Genomic DNA, 27,186 nt, shown 5'->3' with positions numbered 1-27,186 from the left:
CATTTCTCTTCTCATCTTTATTGTTTCCTTTCTTCCACTTTCTTTGGGTTTAATTTGCTGTTCTTTTTTTAATCTATTGAAGTGGATACTTAGATTCTTCATTTTCAGCCTTTTTCTTTTTAATACATGCATTTAAGGCTATTGATCTTCTTATCATGGCTTTAGCTGCATCCCACAGGTTTTGATATTTCATATTTTTATTAACATACAGTTAAAGAGTACTATCTAATTTGCATTGTGATTTCTTATTTGACCCATGGGTAATTTAGATGATTATTGCATAATTTCTAAATATTTAGGGATTTTCTAGTTTAATTCCACTGTAGTTAGAAAACATAGTCTGTTTTACTTTAATCCTTTGATTAATTTGCTTTTATTTTATTTAGGGTTTATACAGCTATTATTATATGTAAAATTTATATTCTTTGTGTATATTACCTTTGTCAGATTTTGTGCTCAGGTTTTTGCTAGCTTCATAATATACATTAAAATATTTTAATCCTCTACTTTGGAGCATTATAAATAACATGGGAATTAATCTGTTTCCCAAAAATTTGTAGAAACTCAACCACAAATTGACAGAGTCCAGTCCCATTCTTGAGGGGAACTTTTTTAGTTTCCTCAGCAGTTACCTATTTCACCAAGATTTTTAACTGTATTATTAAATCCTTTATTTTCTTACTAAAGTTTGCCTTCTTTATATGCCAGCATTTTTACAGAAACAGTTTAATTTTTTTAATCTTAAAATTGTATTTCTGTCCATTTTTTTAATATCTAATAGCTTTGCTTTATACATATTTATACTTTTTATTCCATCCTCAAAATTTATAATTATTATCTCTTCACTGTGAGTTATTTTCTTCGTAAAGTTTTACTTTTTGTCTTATTATATTTGACATATTTAAATATATTTATATATTTTAAATAAATATATATTTGTTAGTATATTTTCCATTTTTTCTGTACTTACACAATTAAAACATGTATTATAAAAAATTAGAAATGAGGAAAACTGAAAGTCATTTTTAGATAAATACTAATTTTTTCAAAGACCTAACTTAACTTTTTTCTGATAATGAATGCTTATTCTAAGAAAAATCAGGGGAAAACCCCAGTAAAAATACAGGAAATTAAAATCTCATCACTTAGAAATCATCACTGCTAACATTTTGATGTTTAATTATCCAGACTTTTTTTTCCTGCATGCATTGATAAATACACAAAACACCATTATACTCCACAAGCTGTTTTATGGCCTAGTGTGTCTTTTCTAATAAAAACGTATCATGAATGTATTTTTATGTACAATAATTTTACACTTTCTCATGATATATCTCTACAGTAACTAGTAAAAATCCGTACTCTCTAATTAAAAATTTTGCAAATTCAAATAAGCATAATGTACAATTTTTCACCTACAAGTTGTACAGAGATTTTTAAAATAATACTTTCCAGCATTGGTATGGATGTGGTAAGCTAGGTACTCTCATATGTTTTAGGTGGGAGTGTATATTGGGAAAATCTTCCTTGAAGGCAACTTGGAAATACGTATCAAAAGCATCTGCCCCACTTTTCCTTTTTTTTACAGACGTTTCATGAGAAAACCTGATTTTTCCAGGATCATATTGGAAATGAATTACATTATATGTATGTTGGAAATCCAATCCTAACATAAAAGAATTTTCTTAGGGACATTCTAAATAATGAATCCAGGTGCCGAGAAGATTTCCCGGAGTGTGCTTTTAAGTATTTAAAATTTCTTTTGACACCTATATAAATCATCATTCCCTTGGGGTTCTATTCAAAACAAAATCAAAATTTTATTCTTGATATACGGTGGTAGGACAAGCCTGGTAGAAACCTGCTTCTTTTTACTCTTGACCTTCCCAAATGGGTAAGATTTTGAAACATTTTCCTGACATTTCTTGTTTTAATAGTTATATTTCTGTATTTTAATTGCATAAGTTGATGGAAACACTATGACTCTAGGACCTTTATAAACCAAATAAAACCAGTTGCTGTTGAGTTGATCCAACTCATGATGACCCCATGTGTGTCAGAGTAGAACTTTGTTCATAGGGTTTTCAATGGCTGCGTTTGCAAAAGTAGATCACCAGGCCTTTCTTCCAAGGTGCCTCCAGTGGACTTGAACCTCCAGCCTTTCAGTTAGAAGCAGAGTGTAGTAACCATGTGTATACCCAGAGACTCCAGGATCTTTATAAAACCAAAGAACCAAACCCGTTGCCGTCGAGTCGATTCCGACTCATAGTGACCCTACAGGACAGAGTAGAACTGCCTCATAGGGTTTCCCAGGAGCACCTGGTGGATTTGAACCACCAACCTTTTGATTAGCAGCCGTAGCACTTAACTACTTACTATGCCACCACGGTTTCCAGGATCTTTATACAGAGTGTGAATTCTGGAAGTCAAGAGAAGAACTTGGAATTGTTCATGCTCTGATTGTCATACATAATCCCATTGGATAATTCAACTTTCCCACTTACATTTTTTGATATAGGTGGCACATGGGCTCCTGGGGGCCCTGCTCAGCTACCTGTGGTGTTGGAATCCAGACCCGAGATGTGTACTGCCTGCACCCTGGGGAATCCCTTGCCCCTCCTGAGGAATGCAGAGCTGAAAAGCCCCATGCCTTGCAGGCATGCAATCAGTTTGATTGCCCTCCTGGCTGGCACATTGAAGAATGGCAGCAGGTATGGCAGATGGGCCTCTGTGGGCTGGCACAATTGTGAAGAACACTGCACTGCTCTCACACAGAATGGGCCACGCGGGCCTTGTTAACTCGTCTCCTCCTGTCTCCTCAGTGTTCCAGGACATGCGGTGGGGGAACTCAGAATCGAAGAGTCACCTGCCGGCAGCTGCTGACGGACGGCAGCTTTCTGAATCTCTCAGATGAATTGTGCCAGGGGCCCAAGGCGTCATCTCATAAGTCCTGTGCCAGAACAGATTGTCCTCCACATTTCACAGTGGGAGACTGGTCGCAGGTAAGGGCCATTCTGAACTTTACAGTCGCTTCTTTTCTGTCCCTCCTTTGTTTCGGCTTCTAAATATTTCCCCCGTAAGATCAGGGCTGGGACCAGTGTGGGAGGAGGGGGAGTAAAGCATCGGGGGCGCAAATTTTAAGGAGGCCTTCACTCTCAGGTGCTCTAGTCCAGACCTTGCACCAGATGGTTGGTTTGCAGTTTTTGCTCGACGTCTTAGTTTCCTAGCGCCGTAACAGAGACACCACAAGTGGGTGGTTTAAAGAACCAAAATTCATTTTCTCGCAGTCCTAGAGGCTAAAAGTCCAAATCAGGGTCTCAGCTGTGTGGATTCCTTCCTTGTCAGTAGCCCCGGGTGTTCCTTGGTGCCTTGGCTTGTAGACGATTCTCACATGGCATCTGCCTTCCCCAGTATGTGCAAGCATGTCTCTGTGTCTATGCTGCTCTTTATATATAACTCAGAAGTGATTAAGTTTAGGATCCATCCTACACTGGTAGGACTTCACCTTATTGATTACACCATATTTGATTGCATTATGGAAGGTGACTACATTACATTAGATTAGATTACATCCATAGGTATAGGGGTTCGGATTCCAGCACATATTTTGAGGCGACTCAATTCAATCCATAATACTCCGTATTATTTAAAACTTTACTCATTCATCTTTCTCCCAAAACCCACCCTAATCACTCACCCTTCTTTTGGAACTATCAGAATCATAATATCCCAGGATAGACTCAAAATTAGTTTGATTCTTCTCTTCCTTATATCCCTTCATAATGAATTATTTATTAAGCCCTGTCATTTCAACTTCCACAACACCTTCCTATATCTTTACTTCCCTTCTATTCTATTGATAGCCCTGATAATTTAACCCTTTATCATCTCAAGCTCAAATTATTGGCAATGAGTCAAATTCTAGTATGTCATGTCAGTACTGGCAGGACTTGACAGAATCCAATGATGATGCCTTCTTTTTCAGGTGGGGGAAAGTCAGACCCAAATAGCTTAAATAAATTGCCTAAGATCCCACAGCTGGCAAAGTATGAATCCATTCCTTTTGACTTTATTCCAAGGGTTCTCTTTGTTATACTACACTGCCCACCTGACCTCCCTGCTTCTGTATCGCTCTTCTATCTCCCAACCATCTAATGCCCATAGTATTCCTATCGCTCTTTCCGTCAAGTCCCCTCCTTGCTCAGAATCCTCAATAGGTCTTGTTGTTGTTGCTAGCTGCCATTGAGTCAGCCCCCACCTCATGGCAACCCATGCACAACGGGACAAATGCTGCCCAGTTCTGCACCATCCCCATAATTGGTTGCAGACTGGACCATTGTGATCCAAAGGGTTTTCATTGGCTGATTTTTAGAAGTAGATCACTAAGCCTTTCTTCCTAGACTGTTTTAGTCTGGAAGCTCCACTGAAACCCGTTCAGCATCATAGCAACATGCAAGCCTCCACTGACAGATGCGTAGTGGCTGTGCATGAGATGCGTTGGCCAGGAATCGAACCTGAGTCTCCCACATGGAAGGTGAGAATTGTGCCACTGAACCGTCATAAGTAGGTCTTATGACCCACAAAATCAAGTTAATGTTCCTCAGAGTAGCTTTCAAGGCCTTCCTTTGGTTGATGGTGCTTATTTTATTCCACCTTTATTTTCACTATTCTTATCCCAGCCTTTTGCTCCAGTCTTGCTATATCCTTAACATCTGCAGGCTGAGGTTTTAACAGATTCTGAAGCAGACAGTTGAGGTATGTTATCAGTGCCCTTCAACCTCCAGTCACTGCTACCAGGTGTGTACCTTCTGCAGGGAGAGAGGCAGCCTTGACATCAGAAATAATCTCAAGAAATAAGAAAGAGAAGTCACTTCATTCTCAAATTTCCCTGAGGTTCAGTGCTAGACACAGTCTCAACCTCACAACAACCCTGGCAAACAGATATTTTCTCCATTTTTATAGGTAAGAAAACAGAGGTTCATTCAGATCAAGTAACTTGCCCACAGGTAGAGCTAGGATTCCAATCTGAGTTGATGTGACCCAAATTGGTATAAAAGGTGTATACATTTAACGTCTTACACACAAGAATAAGGGCTTTGCATCAGTCAGACCCATGCTGGGATCCCAGCTCCAACACCTACAAGCTGGGTGTCCTTTCTCAATGTACTTAACATTTCAGAGCTCCCATTTGCCTTTCTCTAAACATGATGGCTGTAGTGAGGATAACAGGCAATATTAGATATGTGTCTTAGTTACTGAGTGCTGCTATAATAGGAATACCACAAGTGGGTGACTTTAACAAACAGAAATTTATTTTCTCACAGTTCTGGAGACTGGAAGTCTGAATTCAGGGTACTGGTTCTAGGGCAAGACTTTCTTTAACTGCTGGCTCTGGAGGAAGGTCTTTGTCTCTTTGAGCTTCCACTCCTAGGTGACCTACATGTGGCTTGGCATCTTTCTTCCCCCATCTCTGCTCTGCTCCCTTGTTTAATGTCTTTTGTATCTCAAAAGAGATTGATTCAAGATATACCCTATACTAATCCTGCCTTATTAACATAACAAAGACAACCCATTCCCAAATGCGATTGTAAATATAGGGCATAGAGGTTAGGATTTAAAACTCATATTTTGAGGGGACACAGTTCAACCCATAACAATATGGAAACACTTAGCAGAGTGGGCCCTTCTCATTCCCTTGAGAGAAAAAGTCTGCATTCTTCTGGCCATAGATTGGATTGATAGTATTCTGCCTATGGATTCTTTAGCTTTATATTTTTCCTGTTTTAACTATTATCTTACGGTTCTATAAAGAAACAGAACCAGTGAGATAGATAGATAGACAGACAGATTGATTGAGTAATCAATTTACTGCAGAGGATTGACTCACACAGTTGTGGGGGCTGGCAAGTCCAAAATCTGTAGGTCAGGTGACAGGTTGGAGACTTTTGCAGGCTTGCATTCCAAGATCTGTAGGTCAGGCAATGGAAAGAGTGCAGAGTGGAAAGAGAGAGCAAATTCTGCCAAAATATCTATTTATAATTCGGAGGCACAACACTACGTAAGGAAACTCTCTTTTCAACTGATTGAGTGATTACATTATGTTATGGAAGGTGATTACATTACATTAGATTACATTATGGAACAGCAACGAGATTAGGTTTGGCCAGACCACTGGGAACCATAGTCTAGCCAAGTTGACAAATAAAATTAGCCATCTTAACTGTCTAGGTGTGGAAACCCTGGTGGAACTGTGTAGTTCAATTAAGTGCTAATATTTTAAGCCTGTCCTGACTGACAAGTTCCAGGTCATGGTTCTCATCCAGGCCACTAAAGATCTACTTAAATATTGCCCCAAATCCTCAGAAAATACTCAAGGTATGAGATAACCCAATCTCTTCAGGGCATGCAGAGAAGTAGTAGGCTCAGGACCCAGCAACCATGCCCCATTCCCTCTGTCCAACTCATAAGAGCCAGTCCCAGTGGCCAAGACTCGCTCCCTGCAAAATTAGTGACATGAGAGACAAGAGAACTGTCTTCTCCTACAGTCAGGGCGTAAACTAAAAGAGGTGGCTGCCCCAGGTGAAACAACTTCCTCAGGCTAGGGATGGAGAAGGGCAGGTAGAGGTCTGCCCTGGAGAACTGTGTGTACAAAAGTTGGTATTTGCTTTATTTCCCCTTCTATGCACACGTGGAACTGAAGCCCTGAAGTGGAAGCATTAGTTGTGATCCAGCAGAACAGGAAAAGATGGCAAAAATGTTAGAAAGGGTGCACCTGGGAGGTCTGGGTAGGATGGTGGGTAGGGAGTATTTATTCCTGTCACCCCACTAAGCCCTAAGAGTGAGGTTTTACCAATCCCTACTCTGTAGGAGGAGAAGGATCCAGCTACTCTCTCCATGATGTTAGGTATAGAACTACAGGGAAGGAAGTTCCATGCATTTGTGGAGAGAACTCAGCATTGTGAATGCTTTATCTCTTTGCTGCACTAAGTGTGGCCTAGGGACCAGCCACATGGGCATTAGCTGGGAGCTTGAAAGAAATGAAGACTCTCAAGCCCAATCCCAGACCTAAGGAATCAGAATCTGTATTTCAAGAAGATCCCCAGGGGGTTGTAATGCACACTACAGTTTAAGAAATGTTTCTGTATCTGCTCCTCATCCTAGTGTGGGTTGCTTAGCTCTTAAATGTCTCCAAGGTAGGGATGACTCTGGGTAATGACTTCTTTGAGCAAGCGCTGCCCTGACCCAAGGGGAAGAGGCAGAAAAACGTAAGGGCAGGGAGTGGGCAGGAGATGTAGAGAAACCAAGCACCTTATTTCTGGATGTAGCCAGGAAGTACTTAGAACCATTGCCATATTCTAAATTACCCTTCACACTACTGCCATCATCTGTCAGTTTGTCATATTGTGATGACTTGCTTGTTGCTATGATGTTGGAAACTATGTTACTGGTATTTCAAATACCAGCATGGTCACCTATGGTGGACAGTTTTCAGTGGAGCTTCTAGACTAAGACAGAATAGGAAGAAAGGCCTGATGATCCACTTTTGAAAATTAGCCAACAAAAACCTTATGGATCACAACAAAATATTGTCCAATATAGTGCTGGAAGATGAACCCTCTAGGTTATAATGCCCTCAAAATACACAGTGGCTGCAACAATGGACTCGAACATACCAGTGATCATGAAAATAGTGCAGGACTGGGCAACATTTCATTCTTTTATACATATGGTTGCACGAATCAGAGCCAACTTGATGGCAACTGTTATGAATTGAATTGTGTCCCCCAAAATATGTGTCAACTTAGCTAGGCCATAACCCAGTATTGTATTGTTGTCCACCATTTCGTGATTTGATATGATTATCCTCTGTGTTGTAAATCCTAACCCCTATGATGTTAATGAGTGAGGATTAGAGGCAGCTATTAATGAGGCAGGACTCAATCTACAGGATTAGGTTGTATCTTGAGTCAATCTCTTTTGAGATATAAAAGAGAAAATCGAGAAGAGAGGAGAGGGACCTCATTAACACCAAGCAAGAAGAGCCAGGAGTGGAGCATGGCCTTTGGACTCGGGGTCCCTGCACTGAGAAGCTCCTAGATCTGGGGGAAGATTGATGACCAGGATCTTCCCCCAGAGCTGAAACAGAGAGAAAGCCTTCTCCTCGAGCTGGTGCCCTGAATTCAGACTTCTGGCTCTCTAAACTGTGAGAGAATAAACTTCTGTTTGTTAAAGCCATCCACTTGTGGTATTTCTGTTATGGCAGCACTAGATAACTAAAACAGCAACTAACAACAACAACAAAATGCCCTGTTCTGCTTCTCTCTTTTCTTCTTTCCTCTGAGAACAAACAGGCCTGTCACAGTTCCGTCCTGTCTCCTGGAGCAAACTCTTCCCATTGGCCCTTTAGAGTGAAGACTTTTTGTGACACCATTGTTCTCAGTGAATAACTGAATTTACTATTGGCCAGTTATGTATCACCAGTGTGACACCCTTTGTCATGTCTACTCATGCTTGCCTTTGTATCTTTGCTCTTGTTGCTGTCAAATCCTGGGCCCAGTTCTAGGCTTCCCTCCTCTGTGAAGTCTTCTACTCCCTAAAATAATATAGCATTTCCCAGCTCTAACTCATGATGACTCTAATTTTTATTGTTTTTCAATGGGTGACTACTTTGAGAGTATCCATATGGTCTTCCCATCTAGTCTCTTTGAGACCAGTGGCCATAAGATCCTGACAGGTCCTTGGTCCTCAACATAGCTCTGAGCAGGTACTCTTCCTCAAGAGTCTTTGCAGAGTCAGGGGAAAGGCAGAGTGCAGTTGAAGTGGTGATCTTTAGAAAAGCTTAGGCCTACAAACACAGGAGAGGAAAATCATTTTTGGAAGGGTTTTTGCTGGGAGAAATAAGAGGAAGGAGATGAAAGAGAAGCTTACCCAAGTGCACTGGGTTGGACCTGAGGCAGGTCGATTTCCAAGGCAACCATTTATTAGGTCAAAAAACAAGTGTAGGCACACTCCAGGAGGTCAGCCTAAGCTTGGTCATGACACCCTCCAGCTCCCAACTAAGAGCACATCTCCAGGAAATCCCCACCTGGCAGGAAGAGCAGGTGTGCACACACACACACAGGAAAGCAGAGCCAGCCTCCGCCTTGGAAACCAAAGCTGGTGTTCAGACTCAGGATCAGAATATGTTGCACAGCAGTTTGGGTTTCTACTTGGTTCAGCTTCTCTCTTGTTAGTTGAAATTTCAGAGTTGCTTTGTTTTGGCAGAGACTCTGATACCAAATTGCCACCCTTCCCTAAAGCTTCCGGCTGGACTGGTCCCTCTGCCATGGGATGGCTCACTTGGGAGCAGCTGTCCATTTTGTGGTTCTGGCCTCTAACCCTGGACACAGAATACCTGGGGAGCTATGCCAGCTGGAATGGTCCCTTTTCCCAACACTAGCTCTATTCATGGTATGTTTGGGCTTTGTTCATTCTCTGACTCATTAGCTTTCCTTCATTCCTTAGGTCTGAACCAAGTCCTAGGTGAAAAGAAAGGGCCTTTAGTTCTTATATGGCTTTTCGAGTTATAAGAAGGGTATATTGACTCATCTATGGGGCAGTCTTCCCAAATGGTGCGTCTCTGTAATCCACATATCCCTTGCAGCCTGCTTGGTGGTCTTTTTCCTACTTATCCAACTGGCATCATTGGCAGTTCAGTGTTAGAATTCTCACCTTCCATGTGGGAGACCCAGGTTCAACCAGTGCACCTCACGTGCAGTCATCACCCATCTGTCGGTGGAGGCTTGTGTGTTGCTATGATGCTGAGTAGGTTTCAGTGGAGCTTTCAGACTAAGATAGACTAAGAAGAAATGCCTGGCCATCTACTTCTAAAAATCAGCCAATGAAAACCCTATGGATCACAATGGTCCTATCTGCTGCCAATCATGGGGATGGTGCAGGACCAGGCAGCTTTTGTTCCGTTGTACATGGGGTTGCCATGAATTGGGGCTTAGTCAATGGCTGCTAAGAACAGCAACTTATCTAACTACATCTTTTTTATTGGCTTGACTTCTTCCAGATTCCCAAAAAGCTCAATATTAAACCCCATCTTTGTATTTTTCCTTTGTAATTGATTGTCTTTCTGACCTCTTTTCTAACTTCTAAGGGTGATTCTTGTCTCCAGAAAGAGTCTCTCCCTTGCTCTCCAGTACCACATCCCCAACTCTCTCTATAGGATATAGCTCTATGCTTTCATCATGGGGAAAGCAGTGGGACAACTTCTTCACCCTGCCCTCAACTAGCTCCCCACCTCACTTCCTGTCTTGGTCAGTGCACCACCATCTTTCCAACACTTCTCATCATCTATGACTTCATCTCCTGTATTCAGGTACTTGCACCTGCTAATTCTTCAATTTTTGAAAAATATTCACATGTAAATAAAGAGGAAAAGATGTCTATAAAGGAGAAATTTTACAAAGAACAACAAAATATGCCAAGGATATATGGATTTTCAAATATGAAATTCCGGTTTTCAGTAGGTTTATTATCCTGACTCAAGAAGGCAGGAGTGTGTTCGAGTCGGTTCATACCAGCATATGAGAACCAGTTGTGCACATCTCTTCCCAGTTGCATGGCTTGTGACATCATGTGGTAGCTTGAAATCAGCCATGATGGGAGTATTCACACCATAGAAATTGGCAAATGTTATAATCAGGGCTCTTTCCCCAAGAACCTGTTGTGAAATATTTAGGAACACCGAACTGAATTGAAAGGGTCATTCACACACACACACGCACACACACACTCACTCAAGCAACACACAGAGCTTGAGGGTAGCTTCAGCTTTGATGGTACTTAGGATGAAAATATCCTTAAGAAGTTTCAATCTCTGGACTCTTTTTTTTTTTTTTTTTTTTTTACAAAGTCCAAGAAGCTTGGTTGGGCTTCTCTAAGACTATTTTTATCTTCAAAATTGGTATTTGGCTGGGCCGGGAAATATATGATCTCTGGATCCTTTCTATTGATCATTTATCCTGCAGAGTTACTTTGATCTTGATCTAGGGTCATTGATCCAAATGGGATACATTAAGTCTTTGTCCATGCATTCCCTATGTGAATAAAAGAATATTCCAGCTGTCAAGGACTATCCTAAAATCTACCTTTCAGTATTTCTTTTTTTATGGTATTAATTATGAGTTTCATATTACTAATCACTATCTAGATACCTACTCTTCTACTTGAATAATAGTGTCTTTTTAGATTTAATCTGACCTTTTACTCTTATATTTTGACCCATTCAATAGATACCCAGTGCTTTCAACTTCATGCACTTCTATCTGTATCACTTACTTGAGAATCGGTCACATAAGACACACACACACACACACACACACACACACACACACACACACAGAATATGCATTATTTTCCTAAGTAGACTGTAGATGCCAGAAAGCAAGGACCATGTCTTCACATGTCTGTGTCTCTCTTGGTTCTTGGTAAACACTTGTTGAGTGAAATAAAAAAAAATTATAAAATCTGCTTCTAAATTGAATATACCTGTTGCCACAGCCCAGCATCCTCAGTCTTTCAATCAGCAACTTTTACTGAGCCTGCTATGTTGGTTACACAGACACCGGGAATCAGAGACAACCAATGCAGCCCTTAATGAGCTCACAGATTAATGAGACAGTCACAAAAAAGTGTTTACCATGCATAAAAAGCCAATAAAAGCGCCACCACCCTCTTACACTCTCCTTTCCTAAAAAAAAAAAAAAAAAAAAAAAAAAAAAAATCCAAAACTGTTCATTTAAGTATGAGCATAGGAAAAGAGAATTGCAATCAAACCCCATGCAAAAATACTGTAGGATAAAAATACCAATAGCATAACAACATAATGCAAATTTGACCTCAAAGTAGATGAAACTGTAACCTACTATTATAAAATGAACTGAAGAAATTAAGAAAATGATAGAAACTTAAATCAGAAACAAAAGCAAAGAAATGAGATGAATAAATAACAGGAGGGTATGAAAAGATAGTTGACAGGGTTGAGGAAAGAATTGTAAAATTAATTTGAAAAAGTTCAGAAATGTAGACTACACTAGAAAGAATGCAAGAATGACTAGATAAAGAATGTACAATGAGGGCAATAAAATGGAGAGAAATGAAAAAGAATCCAAGAGAAATAAAAAGGATTCAAGAAAAAAAATGAGAGATATAAAAGATGGAAAGACAATCCAACAAATATATATAATTAGAGTCCTGGGAGAAGAAAACCAAACCATGTGACAGAACAAAACTATAAATAAAAGAAGATTCCAATCACCAAATTGAAAGGACACACCATATACCTGGGAAAATTGACCCAGAAGGGTCAATTTCAAGACATAGTCTACTAAACCTACTGACTTTTAAAGATTAAGAGTAATAATAATAAATTATTTGTGCATCTTGGCAAAAGGGCCTAGTCATTTATAAGAGAAAGAAAATCAGGTTGGAATCAGACTTCTCAACAATAACACTTCATATTAGAAGACAATGGAGCATCAACAACAAAAAGACAAACAGTCCAATCAAAAAATGGGCAAAGGGCATGAACAGACAGTTCATTAAAGAAGACATTCAGGCAGCCAACAAATATGTGAAAAGATGCTCATGATGATCATTAGCTATTAGAGAGATGCAAATCAAAACTACGATGAGATACCATCTCACCCCTTCAAAAACTGCAGTGATACAGAAAACAACAAATGCTGGTGAGGTTTTGGGAGGGTTGGAACTCTTATACATTGCTGGTGGGATTGTAAAATGGCACAACCCCTGTGGAAAACAGTATGGCGCTTCCTCCAAAAGCTATAAATAGAAATACCTTACTATCTAGCAGTCCCACTCCTAGGTATATACACTACAGATATAAGAGCAGTGACATGAAGAGACATACGCACACCTATGTTCATTGCAGCATTATTCACAATGGCAAAAAGATACCAATGACCAAAGTTCCCATCAATGGATGAATGGATAAACAAATTGTGGTACAGGCATACCTTAGAGATACTGTGGGTTTGGTTCCAGACCATCACAGTAATACGAGTATCACAGTAAAGTGAGTCACATGAATTATTTGGTTTCCCAGTGCATATAAAAGTTATGTTCACACTACACGGTAATCTATTAAGTGTGAAATATCATTATGTCTAAAAAACAATGTACATACCTTGATTAAAAAATACTTTATTGCTAAAAAATGCTAACCATCATCTGAGCCTGCAGTGAGTTGTGATCTTTTTGCTGGTGGAGGGTCTTGCCTCAATGTTGATGGCTACTGACTAATCAGGGTAGTGGTTGCTGAAGGTTGGAGTGGCTGTGGCAATTTCTTAAAATAAGACAACTGAAGTTTGCCGCATTGATTTGACTTTCCCTTTCATGAAAGATTTCTCTGTAGCATGTGATGCTGTTTGATAGCATTTTACCCACAGTAGAACTTCTTTCACAATTGGAGTCAGTCCTTTCAAACCCTGCCACTGCTTTATCAACTAAGTTTATGTAATATTCTAAATCCTTTGTCATCATTTCAATAATGTTCAGAGCATCTTCACCAGGAGTAGATTCCATCTCACGAAACCACTTTCTTTGCTCATCCATAAGAAGCAACTCTTCATCCATTAAGGTTTTATTGTGAGATTGCAGCAATTCAGCCACATCTTCAGGCCCCACTTCTAATTCTAGTTCTCTTGCTATTTCCGCCATATCTGCAGTTACTACCTCCACTGGAGTCTTGAACCCCTCAAAGTCATCCATGAGGGTTGGAATCAACTTCTTCCAAACTCCTGTTAATGATGATATTTTGGCCTCTTCCCATGAATCACAAACGTTCTTAATGGCATCTAGAGTGGTTAATCCTTTCCAGAAGGTTTTCAATTTACTTTACCCATGTCCATCAGAAGAATCATTATCTATGGCAGCTATAGCCTTACGAAATGTATTTCTTAAATAATAAGGCTTGAAAGTCGAAATTATTCCTTGATCCATGGGATGCAGAATGGATGTTGTGTTAGCAGGCATGAAAACAACATTAATCTCCTTGTATATCTCCATCAGAGCTCTTGAGTGACCAGGTGCATTGTTAATGAGCAGTAATATTTTGAAAGGAATCTTTTTTTCTGAGCAGTAGGTCTCAACAGTAACCATGTAACCATGTTGTAAACGGATGTGCAGTCATCCAGACTTTGTTGTTCCATCTATAGGGCACAGGCAGAATAGATACAACATAATTCTTAAGAACCCTAGGATTTTCAGAATGGTAAATGAGCACTGGCTTCCACTTAAAGTCACCAGCTGCATTAGCCCCTAAAAAAAGAGTCAGCCTGCCCTTTGAAGCTTTGAAGCCAGGCATTGACTTCTCTCTAGCTCTTCTTCCAATACAAGGCTGTTTCATCTACATTAAAAATCTGGTGTTCAGTGTAGCCACCTTCATCAGTTATCTTAGCTAGATCTTCTGGAAAACTTGCTGCAGCTTCTACCTCAGCACTTGCTGCTTCACCTTACACTTTTCTGTTATAGAGCTGGCGTCTTTCCTTAGACCTCATGAACCAACCTCTGCTGGCTTCAAACTTTTCTTCTGCAGCTTCCTCACCTCTCTTAGCCTTCACAGAATTGAAGAGAGTTAGGGCCTTGCTCTGGATTAGGCTTTGGCTTAAGGGAATGTTGTGACTGGTTTGATCTTCTATCCAGACCACTAAAACTTTCTCCATATCAGCAATAAGGCTATTTTGCTTTCTTATCATTCATGTGTTTACTGGAGTAGCACTTTTAATTTCTTTCAAGAACTTTTCCTTTGCATTTACAGCTTGGCTAACTGTTTGGCACAAGAGGCCTAGCTTTCGGCCTATCTTAGTCCACATGCCTTCCTTACTAAGCTTAATCATTTCTAGCTTTTGATTTAAAGTAAGACACATGTGACTTTTCCTTTCACTTAAACACAGGCCATTGTAGGGTGATTAATTGGCTTAATTTCAATATTGTCATGTCTCAGGGAATAGGGAGGCCCGAGGAAAGGCAGAGAAATGGGGAACAGCTCGTTGGTGGAGCAGTCAGAACACACACATTTATCGATTAAGTTCACTGTCTTATATGGGCACAGTTCATGGTGCCACAAAACAATTATAATAGTAACATCAAAGATCACCGATCACAAATCACCATAACAGATATAATAATAATGAAAAAGTTTGAAATATTATGAGAATTACCAAAATATGGCACAGAGACACAAAGAAATGGAGCCAATAGACTTGCTCAGTGCAGGGTTGCCACAAACCTTCAATTTGTAAAAAACACATTACCTGTGAAGTGCAATAAAGCGAAGCACAGTAACACAAAGTATGCCTGTACATACAACAATGGAATACTACACAACTATAAAGAATAATGAGGAGGCCACGAAACGTCTTATAACATGGATGAATCTGGAGGACATTATGCTGACTGAATTAAGTCAATCACAAAAAGACAAATATTGTATGGTTCCACTATTATAAAAAGTCAAGAACAGATATACACACAGAAAGCAAAGTTCTTCAATAGCTACCAGGGATGGAAGGGAAAGGGTGGGGAGATCACTTTCTAGATAGTAGACACTTGTTACTTTTGGTGATGGGAAAGACAATCCCAAATATGGGTGAAGTCTGCACAGCGTGACCAAGGTAAATAAAGACACTAAGAAGTACACGAGGAAAAAGGACAATTTTGGTAAGTGCGATAATACATACAACTTTGCAACAACAGTAAAAACAACTAAAAAAAATTTGGTTATATAAGTAGATACGGATGCATATATGTGTATAGGAAGGCATGTGCAAGTAAATGCATGTGCATGCATAGGTGTATCTGTAGGCATATGTATATACACATTTATGTGTGCTGCGTATATATCCATATCGGTAACAAACCACATAGGGGCACAGTTACGGAGGCTTCCTAGACATAGCCAAACAACGCTTGGGTTTGGTTTACTGGGTTAAAAGGCTTAGGACCATAGTCTCAAGGGACAACTTAGACAATTGGCATAACATAGTTTACAAAGATAATGTTCTACATCCTAGTTTGGTGAGTAGCATTTGGGGTCTTAAAAGCTTGTGAGCAGCCATCTAAGATACAACTGTTAGTCTCTACTCGTAGGGAGCAAAAAAAAAAAAAGAAGGAAATCAAAGGCTGAAAGAAGAAACTAGTCCACGGGATTAATAGCCCACATGAATTACAACCTCTTCTAACCTGAGACCAGAACTAGATGGTGCTTGGCTACCACTACTGACTGTTCTGACCAGTCTGACATAATATAAGGTCCCAGATAGAATGGGAGAAAAATGGAGAGCAAAACTCAAATTCCTTAAAAAGACCAGATCTACTGGACCAATAGAGACTAGAGGAACCCCTGAGACTGTTGTCCTAAGATACCCTTTGAACTTGGAATTGAAGCTATTTCTGGAAGTCACCTGTCAGCCAAATAATAGATTGGCTTATAAAATAATATCACCTGTGAGTAATGTGCTCCCTTAAACAACTAACTGTATGAAACTAAATGGTCAACATTTACCCAAAAGCAAAAATGAGAAGGCAAGGAGGGGTAGGGAAACTAGATCAATGGAAACAGAACAAACAGAATGGAAATAATGAGAATGCTGACACATTGTAAACGTTGTAACCAATGTCATGGAACAATTTGTAGAAAAATTGTTAAAGGGGAACCTAATTTGCTGTGTAAAATTTCACCTAAAACACAGTAAAATATTATTTAACAAAGAAGATGACAATGGAGCAACATATTTAAGATACTCAAAGAAAGAAAATGTGAGTCAAGGCTTTTATATCCTGCCAAACTGACCCTCAAGTTTAAAGGCCACAGGTAAATAGTTACAGAGATGAACTTGGGGTGTATTGTTTCCATAAGAACTCTTCCTAAAGAATCTACTGGATTTCTATAGACGAAACCATAAGAAAAGCTTTGGCATAAGGTTGTGCTTTGTGAATTAAAATTAATGGCACTATTGAGTTTCCATTTATGGTGATAGAAAATTTGGCAATGGATATGGTCGATGGTTGCACAACATGATTAATGTAACTAGTGAAAATTAATGTAATTTTCAACATGAAAAATGTTGAGTTGGCAAATATTGTTATATATATTTTTACAACAATAAAAATGTTAAAATTAATGGCACCGATTCTGTCATCTCTTATTTTTAACTTGACAGACACATAGTTACACTAGAACTTCAACCAAACAAGGGACTTACAAATGATGCTCCCATTCATAATGGAGAGAAAAATTCAAACATTTATCATTAGACATGTCTTGTGGATGATGACTGACACTCACTTATTTAACCCCTCTGTTATATGAACAAAAATGTCTCACAATGGTAGATTAATAAAATGTAGGCATTTATTTTTATTGTATGGGAAACTCCCAGATGATGATTCGACTGGTTAAAAAAAGTAAAAGCTAAGCCTATAAATGGCAATTTTAAAATATTTGTTTAAAAGCCTATAAGAAAACACTTTTTTCTCTACTGAAAAATAATAATTAGCGCTTTTTGTTAAAGATGACAATAAAGAAATTTTTTAAAAATTCCACTCCCCTCCTTTGAAACCCAACAAAACCCACAAAAACAATGAAAGAGAGGGAACACTCTGTCTTCAGTGAACAATGAAATGGCCACAATCCCAAGCTATAAATTATGAAACACACCTGCCAAAGACTGTAAAGTCTGGACCAAAATGAGAGGGAAGGCTGAGAGCTGACAAATATTTCCTCAGGCGCCGAGCGGGGTATAGATTTCCCTAGGAGTAAGTGTGACAGTCCTGAAAGGCCTATTCAACTGTTCTTTGATTACAGGCACTAGAAGTAGGACCGTGAACCAAAAACCAAACCAGCTGCCGCTGAGTCATTTCTGACTCATGGCGGCTCATGTGTTATGGAGTAGAACTGTTCCATAGGGTTTTTTGGCTGTGATCTTTATGGAAGCAGATCGCCAAGCCTTTCTTTTATGATGCCACTGGGTGGGTTCAAACTGCCAAGCTTTCTTGAAAAACCAGTAGGACCAAGATCAGACAGCCAAGATGACCCAAAATTAAAAATCCAGGAATGGATAGATCCTGGTTAAAAAAAAAAAAAAAGATGGATGATGAGTAATGAATTCATTTTAATTATAGAATTAAGACTAATCAACTGTAACAATTTCATTCAGAATAGAATGTAAGTACCAGAAATCTTGACATTATCTAAATAATATAACAAAAACTAACTGGAAGATTGGAGAAAGGAGGTGGGAGGAAATACAAATGTATTATTTACTCATCCTTCTTAGCACTAAGTCCAAATATTTAATAAAAATAACTATTTGAACATCTTAGTGGTTTCTTTAATCTTTATTCTTAATTTTAGAGGGCTCTTTTGGGAATTAATCACTTAGGCTGGGAAAAAAATCAGAAGTTCAGTAACTCCTTTAATGTTACTTTAGTTTCTTTTTTTTCTTTTATGTTGTTGTTGTTAGATGCTGTCGAGTCACTTCTGACTCATAGCGACTCTATGTGTAACAGAATGAAACGTTGCCTAGTCCTGCGCCATCTTCACAATCGTTGTTATGCTTGAGCTCATTGTTGCAGCCACTGTGTCAATCCACCTCGTTGAGGGTCTTCCTCTTTTTCACTGACCCTCTCCTTTACCAAGCATGATGTCCTTCTCCAGGGCCTGATCCCTCCTGATAACATGTCCAAAGTATGTAAGATGAAGTCTTGCCATCCTTGCTTCTAAGGAGTATTCTGGCTGTATTTCTTCCAAGACAGATTTGTTCATTCTTTTGGCAGTCCATGGTATATTCAATATTCTTCACCAACACCATAATTCAAAATTACACTAAATTTTTAAGTTAAAATTTCATGTGCCTACAATGGTTATCAAATATTAATGTTTCTGCATGCATAGCAGTCTGGATTTTTTTTTTTAATTTTCCTTTGTATACTTTTCTATTTCCTTAAATTCTTGGTAATGGGTATGTTTTATTTTTTTAAAAAGCTAAATCATTTTACTATATAAATAAATAGCTGAAAAATAAATTAGATTTCAATTACAATACCAAAAATAAAATCCTACAATAAATAACTTACCAAAATGAAAGAGAGAGAGACAAAGAGAGTAGGAGAGAAACTCTCTATATCACAAAAGATGTTCAAGTCTAGGAAATGGCTTACTTATTGGTATGTTCCTACATGAAATTCCCTCTCATTTCACCAGATTCTGCTGTTGTTGGCTGGGATTTATTCTGCTCATGCTCCATTTGACTCTGTTGCACAATTCTCTTCACAGTGTTCTGTCAGCTGTGGTGTTGGAATCCAGCGAAGAAAGCAGGTGTGTCAAAGGCTGACAGCCAAAGGCCGGCGCGTTCCTCTCGGTGAGGTGATGTGTAGGGATCTCCCGGGGCCACCTCTTGTGAGATCTTGCCAGATGCCTGCGTGCAACAGTAAGTACGTGTGCCCATGCTTTACCAAGATATGCTGATTTGATCTATCTTGTTCCAATATCTTCATTTTCATTTCCATGTGTGGACACTACACTAAAACCTGGGAAAACCGAAAACTGTGTAAGGCGGAAACCTGTCAGAGAAGGAAAACTCAAATATTTTCCACTAAAACAAGCGATAGGAAAGTGCTAAGCCTGTACTCTGTCAAAGGCAGAAAACCTGTGAGACCCAGGAAAACAAGGCAGTCCTATTGAGTTCCGGCTCTCACAGGTTTCGCTGTATGCCGTAAATGCATCTTATCTGTAGGTAAAACAAACCAAGTACAACCCAGAATTTCTTTTAAGCAGCAAATGGTACAATGTTGAAGACTAAGATATAGTTCTAAGACAAGTCAGTTTTGAGAAATGTCCACCCAATGAACAAATACATCTCTTACATGTCCTCACTTGGACTGGTATTTCCTTATATCCTCCACTTTACCATGATTTCTTCCATGTAGAATTTACGAGTGTTACTTGTAGAAATTAAATAGAAATACTTCCTAGCTTACTTTGTTAGTAATGTATTTGGATTCATTCTATTAAAAGTAGAAGAGACAAGCGTTTTAAGTTTCCAAGTATTGTTTCTTAGATGTAGTCTAAAACCAACAAGGAAGCAAACATGAAAATACCTTTGGTTTAAAACAATGGCAGTACAGACACCTCTTCAATTAATTAGAAATAATAAGCTTAGTGTGAAGGGTAAATAGTATGTCTTTGTTATATCTAAAACGTAATATTACATAGATTCATCTGTATTTGCAGAGTACATGCGAGATATACATTAACATGTGCGTGAGGACATTGCACGTAGGAGCTCAGCAGATAAGCTGAAGGCTGACCTACAGCAACTGAAAATGAAGCAGCAGAGTGGGTGGGGTGGGGAGGTGGGGAGATAGAGAACAGGCACACCGGGAATCCACAGCTTCTGGGTCCATTTTCAGCTTTGTTTTTTCACTGTCTTCATCTGTAAAATATGTTCATTACTTCAAGTACCCTCCTGAGTTTATGGTGGGGGAAAAAATCAGAAATGAACTATTCTTATTTTAATACTGCCTGGCATATATACATGTTTATATGTTTATAAATAGTTTCTGATTTTTTCTTACCCACTGCCGTCGAGTTGATTCTCACTCATAGTGACCCCAGAGGGTTTCCAAGGCTGTGAATATCTGCAGAAGCAGACTGCCACATCTTTGTCCTATGGAGCCGCTGGTGCTCTCAAACCGCCAATCTTTAGGTTAGCAGTCGAGCACCTTAACCACTGTGCCACCATGGCTCCTTATATAGACATATACACATAGACTATATATAGCTAGATATATGAAATATAAACCGATATAGATATAAATTGATATATAGATATACTTACCAACAACTTTTCCAGAGAAATTCAGAAACAAAATAAGAAAAAGAGTCAAAAAAAGGTGGGGAGTGATAGGAAGGGAAATAACATTTACTGAGTACTTGCTGTGTGGAGATTCTTGCATGCATTATCTATGTAGTCCCTCCAACAACATTGTGGGACAATATTATCCCCATTTAGGGATAAGGAACCTAAGACTGAGAAAAGGTCTGAGACTTGCCCAAGGCCCTATAGCTGCAAATTGGACCCCTGGCCTGCTTGACCATAAGTCCGTCTGATTCCTGAGCCCATGTTCCTAGCCACTTCTCTGCTGATTCATGGACAACATTAATGTTTTTTTTTTTTTTTTCCTGGAACTTCTTTCAGAATAAAATTTGAAAATTCTGAGATTCCAAGCATTGGTTATAAAGTGTCCTGGAATTCAGGAATGTCTGTGGCATATGGCACAGTGTCATGCTTTGAACTGCTTATCTATCTGATTTTTATTAATTGTGGATGGTTGCATAGCAATGTGACTACACCGTGAACTGCCTTAGAGAAGAGTGAAATTAGAGTAATACTGGCAGCTTCCTCTAAAATAATAACAGAATAACATGTGGGAATACATCATGGTTATTAGGGCATGCAATGTGGTACAGGATGAAATTATAAATTATTATGGCATGCAGCAGAGAACAGAGTAAAATTGTAAGTTTTAGGGGGAAAAGAAGACAATAATATTTCTCCTCATCCCACCCCACTCCCTTGCTTGCCAGCATGTAGGTCGTGGAAGCAGACAACTAATGGGAATGCATGCCCACTGCCAAATCACCCCAGCTGGGGCCTCCACTTCAGCTGTAGGCTGGTCTCATGCCATCAATTTTGATCAATGGCCCTTGCTTGTTGAAACTTGGCTTCTCCTCTACACTCTCATATGGCATCCTCTTCTCCCCACCACCCTAACACAGGGCCAAGTGATGAGTTTGGCATCCTTCCATCCTCCCTACTCTTGCTGGTTCTGTATCATCCCATTGTTGTCACACACTTAACACTTATACTGCCCTCATCACGACTTCAATGGACAGACCTACAAGACACCCTGTACCTTTTTCCAGGACACACCACCACCAGGTCCAGTCTTCCTCTCCAACATTTGCCAACATCCAGAACAATCAGTATCAATAGCCCAATTCCCCAACCTCATCAATTCTAGGGACCCCATCCTCTTGGCATGGTGACCCCTTAGATTTCCTCATTATTTGGCTCTTCCATCTCACTCTTGCTTATTTGGCTAATGCCTCACTGTGACCTGTGGTTCTTACATATCTCTCTATTGTCCCCAAACTTTCTGCCCTTACATTAGAAACCACTCCACTTAGCTGGCATACCCTAATCACTCACATAACCAATTATGTCACCAGATATTTATGCCCTTTCTTAACCCACTGCCTTGATCACCCTGATTAGCTTCAACCGTGGTATTACTTTTTCAGGTGATTTTTTTGTTTGTTTCCTGGACCGAGCTGATGAGATTTACTAAAAGGGCTAATATCCTCATGCTGATTAGACGTATTTCATATCTATGTTATCTGAATTTAGCTGGGAAATTGTGTGTGTGCGTGTTTTCCTATTTCCTAAGAATTCTCTAGATATTGACCACAGCAATTTCCTAACTACTGTACTGACCCCAAGCTCCCATCTCTCTTCCGATGACCTTGTCTTGTACTCCACTAGTAGTATCAAGACTAGGTAGTGTAATGACCTTCTGAGTTTCCTCTCTCCTTTGCTTCAAATCTACCGTGTTTCCCCACCCCCAGACTCAAATGTTTGGTCTTCTTTATAAGCCCAGCCCCTCCATTATGGAAGGGATCTGAAGGACAAGAAGCACCGAGTCCAGCTGTGCTGTGATCTTTATTCCCCTTCAAGTCTCCACTTCTAGAAAACATGTCCTAATCAGTGACCTTGGGCATAAGTCCATCCTCTTTAACCAAAAAACCAAATTTACTACCATCAAGTCGATCCCGACTCATAGTGACCCTATAGGACAGAGTAGAACTGCCCCATAGGGTTTCCAAGCCTATAAATCTTTACGGAAGCAGACTGCTACATCTTTCTCCTGCAGAACGGTTGGTGGGTTTGAACTGCCAACCTTCCAGTTAGCTTCCAGTTAGCAGCCAAGTGCTTTAACCACTGCACCACCAGAGCTCCTTACATCTTTAGAAGGGTGAATTTTCTTGCCCTTCGTTTGACCGTTTTGGTATGCATTGGGGTTGAGAACAGGTGGGAAGGATGTTTTTCGCTCCCCCTAGAGGCCAGCAGGAGCCCTGGTGGTGCAGCGGTTAAAGAAATCAACTGTTAACCGAAAGGTTGGTGGTTCGAAACCACCAGCAGCTCCATCGGAGAAAGATGTAGCAGTCTGCTTTCATAGAGATGCATGGCCTTGGAAACCCTACAGGGTCGCTATGAGTCACAGTCAACTCAGTGGCAGTGGGTTAGAGGCTAGCAGTGCACCTGCACCATACAATCCAATTATACCCCCTGCCTGCTTCTCCCCAAACATTCCCTGCACTCTCCTACCTCAGGCTTTTACACCTTGCTGGCATTCTTACCTCTGCCATATCTAGCGACTGAAGTTCTTTCCATTCCTGAAGGACCAACACAAACCCCACATCTCCCAATAAGCTTCCTCAGTTGCACTTAATCTCTGAAAGATAATATGGCATTGTTAAGGGCACTGCCTTCAATGCTAACTCACCTGCGTTCAAATCCCAGTTCTTCCAGTGACTCATCATGTGACATCGGAAAGTTATTTAATGTCCGAGAATCTCAGTTTTCTCATCTGTAAAATGGAACAGTAATTGTACTTTCTTTATAGGATTATTTTGAGAATCGCGAGTTAATACCTGTAAAGTGCTTAGAAACAATCCAGGCACATATTAAGGTCTCAAAAAAAAATGTTAGTTATGTTTAGTTTCATCACCACCTCCAAGCCCTATTATAGTTTTACAATAGGATAATGCATAATAGAGTAACTTGTGTCATATCTTCTAACCCACTAGGGTGTTATCTTGTGTAGAGTAGGTATAAAAAACAGGATTGTTTTTCCATATAGGCCCCCAAAAGTGCTTATCAGAAGCAGTTATACCCATAAACATGCTTTTCAGATACGTCAGACTTGGAGCTAATTCAAACTGCTATTAGAAGTCTACCTGTCTTGGTTTCCAGTCAAGCATCTGATTAAAAAAAAAAAAAAAAAGGGGAGATACTGGGTGTAGGGTATATGGGAACTAACTTCAAAATTTTTCTGTAGGTCTAAAACTGTTCTAAAATAAAATTTTGTTTAGAAAAAAAGAAATGTAGCATTTGATTTCAGATTTTTTAATTATGGCTCCTATTTTTCAGGGTTCTCAAGTTTTGGTAAAGAAAAATTCTTATTTTTTTCCCCAAAGTACTGAGATCAGAGTCATTGAAGGAGGGGAAGAATGCAAGCATGACTATGTGATCGAACTGTCAAGAAAAATACACCTCATATTTTTCCTAGGGCTTATTGAACCCACTCTCTTCTCTCCAACCCTTGGTCTCTCTCCTTGGACCATCCCGGTCTTCTTCTTTTTTCTCCCAGCTTCATATTCACACCTTAACTTTACAACAGAATATGACCTCCCCTGCTTTTACTGTTTCTCCAGCCTTCTCAGCTTCTGGCTGCTTCCAGTAACACCCATCCCTGCCTGACATTGCTGCAGGCAGGGTGTCTAGTTTAGGGAATATGGCAATATCTAGGTGATAGGTCATTAGGGTGTAAGTACTGGGGATGAGTCCTAACAATGTTTTGGATATATAGTCTTAAGTGTCTGATGCCTGACTGGAGTAGGGGGCTAAAGGACAGGGACAGTGGTGTGCTTGTAAATGCTTAACAACCAGCTCTGGGTAGAGGATGGGGAGCTCTCATTTGTTGTGTTTGCTGATTTTCATGGTGTAAATACTCCCAATATGGCCAATTCCCAGCTATCAATGTGACGTCATTGAATGCAGAGTTGGGAAGAGTTGCTACAGTCTCACTGACTTGTGAGCAATTGAGAGCTAGAGCCAGTGCACCACTCGACAGGGAGGAATCTAGGGTGACTGTCTAGTTTCTGACTTGAAACTTGGTGGAAACTTGGTGGAAGGTAATGCCGTTAACTTAGGGACTACAGGAAGAAGAGGATAACTGAGATGAGATGGGGGACAGAGGTCATGTGTTTAGATTCTGATATTTTAAACTTGAGGCACTAGGAAGAGACTTCTAGTAAGCAGTGGACAATCAGGCCTAGAACTCCAGAGAGAGGTCTAGGCTAGGCAGATAAACTTGGGCAGCATCAACCGGTAATCATTAGTTAAAACTACAAAACCATCCAAGGAAAAGTATAGAGCCAGAAGAGAAAATTGTCAAGTGCTGGCACCTGTGGGGTAGCAACACTGAAGGAATAGTCAGTGAAAGAGGAGCCAGCAAGGAACTGGAAAGGAACAGAGTGGTAGGAAAGGGCCAGAAGAAAAGGCTGAAAAAACTTGAGGAGAGATTTCTGCATGAAGTGAGTGATTAATGGTGCTATATGCCATAGAATGGTCAAGTAAGAATACTGAAGGGAGGCCATTGGATTTCTTATTACGGGATCATTGGTGGCCTTGCTCAGAAAGCTTTTAATGAGGGTTCTGGGAGAAGAAGCTGGGCTGCGTTTGGTTGAAAAGTACAATAGAAACATGTAAGTGGAAACCATCCTTTCAGGCTGACCTTGCATTTACCGTAGCCAATCATGGCTGTGTCCTATCCCTCTGAACTACCTGTGTGCCTACCCTTGGAGAAGCCTGAAGAGAATCCAAAAAATCTACCCAGGTTCTTGATATAGCTTCAAATGAACTTGTCAGATCTTCCACTCATAGTGGAAGCATCAGCCAGGCAGCCAGATTCAGGGCTGGATTCTGAGGGGGCCAGGGTTCCAGCAGGGTAATAGGAGGGCTTAGAGGCTGTGTGTCAGCCAAAGCCCGTTAGGGAGTGGCAGGAGTCAGATGCTGGTAAGACCAAGTGTAAATATCCAGCCCAGATGGCTGGGGCAGGAACCTGGCGTGGCACCAAGACTCAGAGTCATGGCAGGGATTCAACTGGAGTAGAGGCAGGACGTAAAGGAGCAAGGAAACAGCCTAGGCAATTGCTTATAAACAGCCTCAGGGCACCTAGAGCTGGCCTTAATTGGGTGTGGCTGATGGGCACAAAGGTCCAGAAAGAGGACATACTGACGAAAAATCTTTTGATTTTCTAGAAAAGCTAAGCACGTCGCATTTCTGATATCCAGCAGAGTGGAGGAATGGGTGGTACCCTTGCACAGCTCAGCAGCCCCTCCAGGAGGATGCTGCAGGTGCCTGGCCACTCTGCAGAGTGGATGATGCTCCTGCCTCATCAGGCTTGGCAGGTGTTGCATTTTGTGGGCATCTGCAGATGCAGGAGGAGGCAGTCACCCAAAACAGGACCAGTTTCTTGCCCAAGAACTATGATGACGCCATGCTCCAGGCACTGCTCCAAAGGAGCTCACAGGAGTCCCAAGAGAGGACTTGGCCTAAGCTGTGGAGTCTGGCAGCCTGGCAGTGCCCATGCGTTTCTATCTCCGGCTGGAAGCCCAGCTAAGTCCCCAGGCACACCTGCTCTCTGAACTACTCTGGACCCTAGTGCGAGCAATTGCCCAAGCAGGGCCAGGAAGGGGGCCTGCTGGGGTCCCAGGGCCTGCCTTCCAGTGAATGGGCATGTGGCCAGAAGGAGCAGCTAAGTTCTCATGTGGCTCACCCACCACTTGGAGCAGGGTTCTCCACCAAGGGTGAACTCAGTCTACCACCTACAACTCCACAGCCTTCTTTGGAAGACTCATGGCAGGGATATGACTGGAGTAAAGCCAGGACATAAGCAAGCAGGGAGCCAGCCTAGGCAATTGCTTGTAAACAATCAGGGTCCCATCTACTCTAAGTCTCATGCTCATCTGAGGGATGAGAACCCATCTCTGTGGTTGGTTCCAGGGCATCAGGTTGCTTTGTGGGCCTGGTGCCAGCTTCCTTGCATCCCCACCCTGAACCATTCAGCTAGACAGCTATGCTTCATTGCCCACATGAGCTTCTGCACCAGCCCAGTGAGTCAGAAACTTTCAAACTATGCCCCATCCTTAGCAGCCACTGCTACCCTGAAATAGTCTGTCTCTACAAAGAATTTAGCTGCATGAATTCAAAATTCTGACTTTGACCCAGTTTGTATTCTGTTTTTGAAGAGTGTGTTTTTTTTTTT

At 40.5% G+C, this 27,186-nt stretch overlaps 1 protein-coding gene across 1 annotated transcript in view; it reads left to right on the top strand.

Annotated features, from left to right (window-relative positions):
- Positions 1–27,186, top strand: part of ADAMTSL3 (ADAMTS like 3) — a gene marked incomplete at its 5' end in the record, with an annotated part of 256,278 nt that overhangs the window by 132,431 nt on the left and 96,661 nt on the right. The window contains 3 exons of the mRNA XM_023741699.1: positions 2,519–2,711; positions 2,823–3,002; positions 19,349–19,502. Coding sequence (XP_023597467.1) covers positions 2,519–2,711; positions 2,823–3,002; positions 19,349–19,502 — 527 coding nt within the window. The remainder of the gene's footprint in view (positions 1–2,518; positions 2,712–2,822; positions 3,003–19,348; positions 19,503–27,186) is intronic.

Source organism: Trichechus manatus, unplaced genomic scaffold (genome assembly GCF_000243295.1).
Source record: "Trichechus manatus latirostris isolate Lorelei unplaced genomic scaffold, TriManLat1.0 scaffold00186, whole genome shotgun sequence".
Lineage (NCBI taxonomy): Eukaryota > Metazoa > Chordata > Mammalia > Sirenia > Trichechidae > Trichechus > Trichechus manatus.
This window is presented reverse-complemented; position numbering and strand designations above follow the sequence as displayed.